This window comes from Pinus tabuliformis, chromosome 9, assembly GCF_031772625.1.
Source record: "Pinus tabuliformis cultivar Carrire ecotype Pingquan chromosome 9, CPIR1, whole genome shotgun sequence".
Lineage (NCBI taxonomy): Eukaryota > Viridiplantae > Streptophyta > Pinopsida > Pinales > Pinaceae > Pinus > Pinus tabuliformis.
The window spans coordinates 523,083,654-523,088,414 of NC_142307.1; the positions used below are offsets into that span (position 1 = coordinate 523,083,654).

A 4,761-nucleotide genomic window follows, 5' to 3' on the forward strand; every position below is an offset into this window, starting at 1 on the left:
ACGAATGAACTCTGAATCATAAAACAACATGCTCATTGCGGTTATTTCTGAACTTTGAATCATCAACGTGGGAAACGTGAGCTTACTGCCATTCAATACAGTCCAGAATTAATGGTCTCCATTTGGAAGACATGTCTGGCACTCGTTTAGGGGTGGTTTTTAGTAAGATATTTTGAAAGTTTTTAGGGTGGGTTTTTCTCGTTAAATTTTTTTAAAATTGAGAGAAATTTATTGAAATTAATAAGTAATCCGGTGCAAGATTTCACTTTAAATTTTTTCACTTGAGAAATCCCAGAAATCTCAAAAATCCCACTAAAAACAACTCTTAGCAAATTAAAAACAACTGGTAGCAAATTAATATAAGCCCTGAGGCCGAATAAACGCCACCATACAAAAGTGAATATATAACGGTGTGGAATATTATACAAAACAATGGGAGAAGGTGCAAACCCTCTGGCCAAAAAATGGCGCTGCGGGGTGTTGCCATCCATTCGTTGGAATCACAGCAATGACTACCCTTTGTTCTGCTTCTGGGTTTTGCTTTCCAGCTTCTTCACTAGGCAGCAACCTCTCAAGATCTTCTATTCCCAGTGGCGACACTAGGATTGGAGATAACAAAGGAATTGGGCTCCTGCAAGAGAATCCGATCAATTCCGGGGACAACCTTTTCAACTGCATTTTAGCAGGCGCCCGCTTCTGCAATCGGCTAAGAGACCGCCGCTGGGGCTGAGAGACCAAGGATCGAACCTCGGCCGCATCGTCGTCATGTTTCTCAATCAATTCAAACGAACTTTCCTGCACAAATTCAACAACAGCAGCACCACGACTTTGGCTTGCAGCCATTTCTCTTGCAGAAGGCGCCTGTTCGAATCTACCGGCTTATAAAAAAAAAGAAACCCTTTGCTACCACAACTCAGCCTGGAACCGCTCAACAAGTTGCAGATTCGATTATAGAAATAGGGGTTTATATAGATAGATGGGGAATTGGGATTCGGGAATAGATTGCGAAATATATTTGGTATCACAATAAAACAAGAAGAGTGGCGAAGAAGGGAGGGATCCACGTGAAAGAAAGTTCGATCTGGCGGTGGTCGTATGGCGTTGGTCTGATCGGTGGGGGCTCGTAGATCTGATCCGCACAAATGGTTGTAGAATCTAGTACAGAAATGTATTATTTGAACGACAATTAGAACTATGGGCAATTACTATGGAATCTTTTCTATGGTCCAAGAGGTCTCACACAGCGGGAGAGAGTCACAGGGTCAAAGAGTATCACCTGAAAGCAAGACTAATGGCATGTCACCTTGAATATCTCCTTTGCTCTTTGGATTAAAGATTCAAATGGATTACGATTAATAAAACATTATTATTTTCAATATCGATTATGATATGAGAAGGGTGATAAGAATGCATACGTGGACTGATTCGATCGTTTTGTCCTTAGATCACGTGTCATATACTCAATAATTCCATTTCAACCTCACGGACTTAGCTATGCTACTTCATCTATTCACTTGCAATGACCAAGTGGGTTATCTCATAAGATGTTGACCAAAACACCATCTCAACCATAAGGTAAGAGCCTTCAAAGCCTCGAATAAAGATAGCCAACCTTTGTGAAACAACTAAGTGCTTTAATTAAGCGTTAAATTTTTTGGACTTCACATTACCCATAAGTAAAAAATTTCATATCCTTATTTAGAAGATGTTTCTTGATCATAGCATATAAATTAAGGTAAGGTAGTTTTTTTTTTTAACCATAAGATATAAAAGTAAAGCTAACCGTGAACGCTACACACAAGATAAAATGAAGCGTTTTTAGCCTTTAATATTTCACAAGGTAAAATGAGACATTTTTGTTTTTCCAAAGGAGTGCCAAGTCCCATACTAATATGCACTATAGGCATAGTTGTGCACAACATTCCATAAGGATTAGCTATGAGTATGGCTCTCGCATCACATGCGGAGTTTTACTTGTGCGAACAAGCAATGTGCAGAATTTTTTTGAAAAGAGAAGTGGCTTTCCACACAATGAAAGTTTCGCACAAATCCAATTAAATTTGGATAGTGAAAACTTTATACAGATCTAACCAAATAATTGGTTGAGGGATCAAATCCAATTTTATAGTGAAGTATCAAGACTTTTTTACCAAAAGTTTTATACATACACAAAATTCCTCCACGGCGTAAAAAATACATCGCCCTATGAATATCCATCTCCAATGAAACCATCCAATGAAACCATCATTACAGGAGCATTTACGCACTGGAATACCTGTGTTTAGATAGATGAAATGCATGCCATTCACATTTCTTGAGCACTTGTTTGAACATTCACCTTAAATCCTGTTAGAGTATTAATCACGACATTGTCCATTACTATTCCATAGTCGACGTAGTACAAGTTAGGACATAATGGTCGGTGATGGTCAACAAGTTTAGCTAGCAAGTAAATGACAGTGAGTGGAATCTCTATAGATTCTCTGGCTGGGTTTTGTATAAATTTTCTTATGATGAATGAAATAAAGAAGCTCATGTAGTGAGTTTCATATTTCTGATATTGTATCAGAGCCTTCTGATGTGGTATCAGAGCTCAAGTGAGTTGTGAGTTGTTTTGAGCTCGGAGTCAAAGATGTGGGCTCAATGGTGTTGAGTCGTGTGAAGGAGGCAGTGAGTCTGAAGTTATATGTAAGCCGAGAGGATGTGAAAGAAGCTGAGTGTGTAGTGTTGTTGTGTGAAGGTTGTTGCTATGTGAGGAGCATTGGCCTGAGGAGGCGTTAAGCCTTACGTTGTTGCATTGTTGTGAGCCACGTGGGAGCAGTGCAACGGATGCATGGATCAAACATGTGACTGGAGGTTCTTATTTCCTCCTGTTAACTGTAGATTGTGTGAAGTTGAGAGACGGCTGAGAGCGTGAGCTCTTATTGATGTGGGAATGCGACATATTATGAAGTCAAGCTATGAGCTATTGTTGTGCATACCGACGTGAGGAGGATTGTATTGTGAGATGTGGGGACACGGTCATGACTCCTAGAAAGAGTTGCGGAAGTGTGGATTTTGCGTCGATTCCCTCTTTTGTTTATAGTGCTTGTTGTTTACAGTGTTGTGTGTGGAAGAGTTGTTGCTTCGTTGTTAAATTTTGGAGACGCATTAACTGTAAAATTGTGGTGTGCAATTGTCTTGGAAAGTGGCAGATTGACCTTGGTGTGCAGTTGTGTTGGAAAGTGAGGTTGTTGTTGGGGATTTTTCTGGTAAAATCCCAAAAACAAAATTAACTGAACACAGAGACAATGCTCTGTTTCTGCCAGAGGATCTTTAACACAGGGAAGCTTAAAAAATTTCTAAGAAGAGCAGAGTTTCTCAACCAAAATAAACTTGTATTCCTTAATCAAACCTGCATGTTACAAAAAGGAATCTTCCTCTTAACAGAGGGATTACACAACTGCTGTTACAAAAAGGTCTTCCTCACATAGAGGGATTCACCAACACTGCTTCAGATGCAGTTCCACAAACAAAAGAGTCTTCCTCTTAACAGAGGGATTCACCACTGTCTATGCTGAAAAGCATCTTCCTCTTAACAGAGGGATTTCACCAGCACTGCTTTTACAAAAATTTCTTCCTCACAAGAGGGATTCTCCAAGAGATTATGCTGAAGAGCATCTTCCTCTTAACCAGAGGGATTCACCAGTCTATGCTAAAAAGCATCTTCCTCTTGACAGAGGGATTCACCAAGAGACTATGCTGAAAAGCACCTTCCTCTTTAACAGAGGGATTCACCAAGAGACTGTGCTGAAAAGCACCTTCCTCTTTAACAGAGGGATTCACCAAGAAAACATTTCAACAACAAAATATTACTATGTCTCCTCCTGAGATTTTACACTGATGTGTGTAAAAATCTCTTTTACATTCACTGCTATAAAAAAGGGACTTTTACATATACTGCTGTAAAAACAATTCTTACATATGCTGTAAAAATTTCTTACATTACATTCACTGTGAGGTGAAAAACCATTTCTTTACTCACACCATTTACACACTTCTGGCTTCATTATATTCATACTGCTGGAGAATACATTTCAATGCGCTGCTGCACATTTCAAAATCCCCTGTTCTTCATTCGCTGCCGCGAGCCCTTTTCTTTTCTTCACACTGCTGTGCTCCCCACAGTTTTCATTTCGCACATTTTCTTGGCACTACTGTGCATTCTCCATTTGCTTTCAAAAACAAAATTTCACGCTGCTTCACACATTACACATTCGCACTGCTGTGGATAAATTTTCTTCACGCTGCTGCGTCTCATGCCATCTCACATTACTCTGTTCTGGTTTTTCATTTCGCACTGCTGTGCCCTTACCCTCACACACTGCTGTACACTTCACATTTTTTTTCAACGCTGCTCCTTCTCTCTTTTTCGCACTGCTGTGCGTTTTACTTGCATATACACAATGCATATCTTATGCACTGTTGTGCATACATACTCTTTCACGCTGCACACACTTACATTATACTTCTCATATGATAATAAAAAAACGACTACCAAAGCAAACATTATTATTTTACATGCCGTAAACAAAAATAAACGTAATGGCTTCTACCAACTATCTACGACCATGAAGAATTCATTAAATGCCTTAATGATAAAAACCGACGGTCAAACTAATTTTTTTTTACTCCACACAATCTCCATGCCCTGCAAACCTTTTCTTCTCTGCTCTTATGGCAGATTTAATTTCATATCTCTCCCCTATAAGAAGATCTTCA

The 4,761-nt window shown here is 39.3% G+C and overlaps 1 protein-coding gene across 1 annotated transcript; it reads right to left on the reverse strand.

Moving 5' to 3' along the window:
* Window positions 1-304: 304 nt before the first annotated feature.
* LOC149149515 (uncharacterized) lies at window positions 305-1,363 on the reverse strand. The gene has a single exon (XM_089441558.1). The coding sequence runs from the start codon at window positions 841-843 to the stop codon at window positions 421-423; it is 423 nt and encodes a 140-aa protein (XP_089297684.1). The 5' UTR covers window positions 844-1,363; the 3' UTR covers window positions 305-420.
* Between the last annotated feature and the right edge of the window lie 3,398 nt (window positions 1,364-4,761).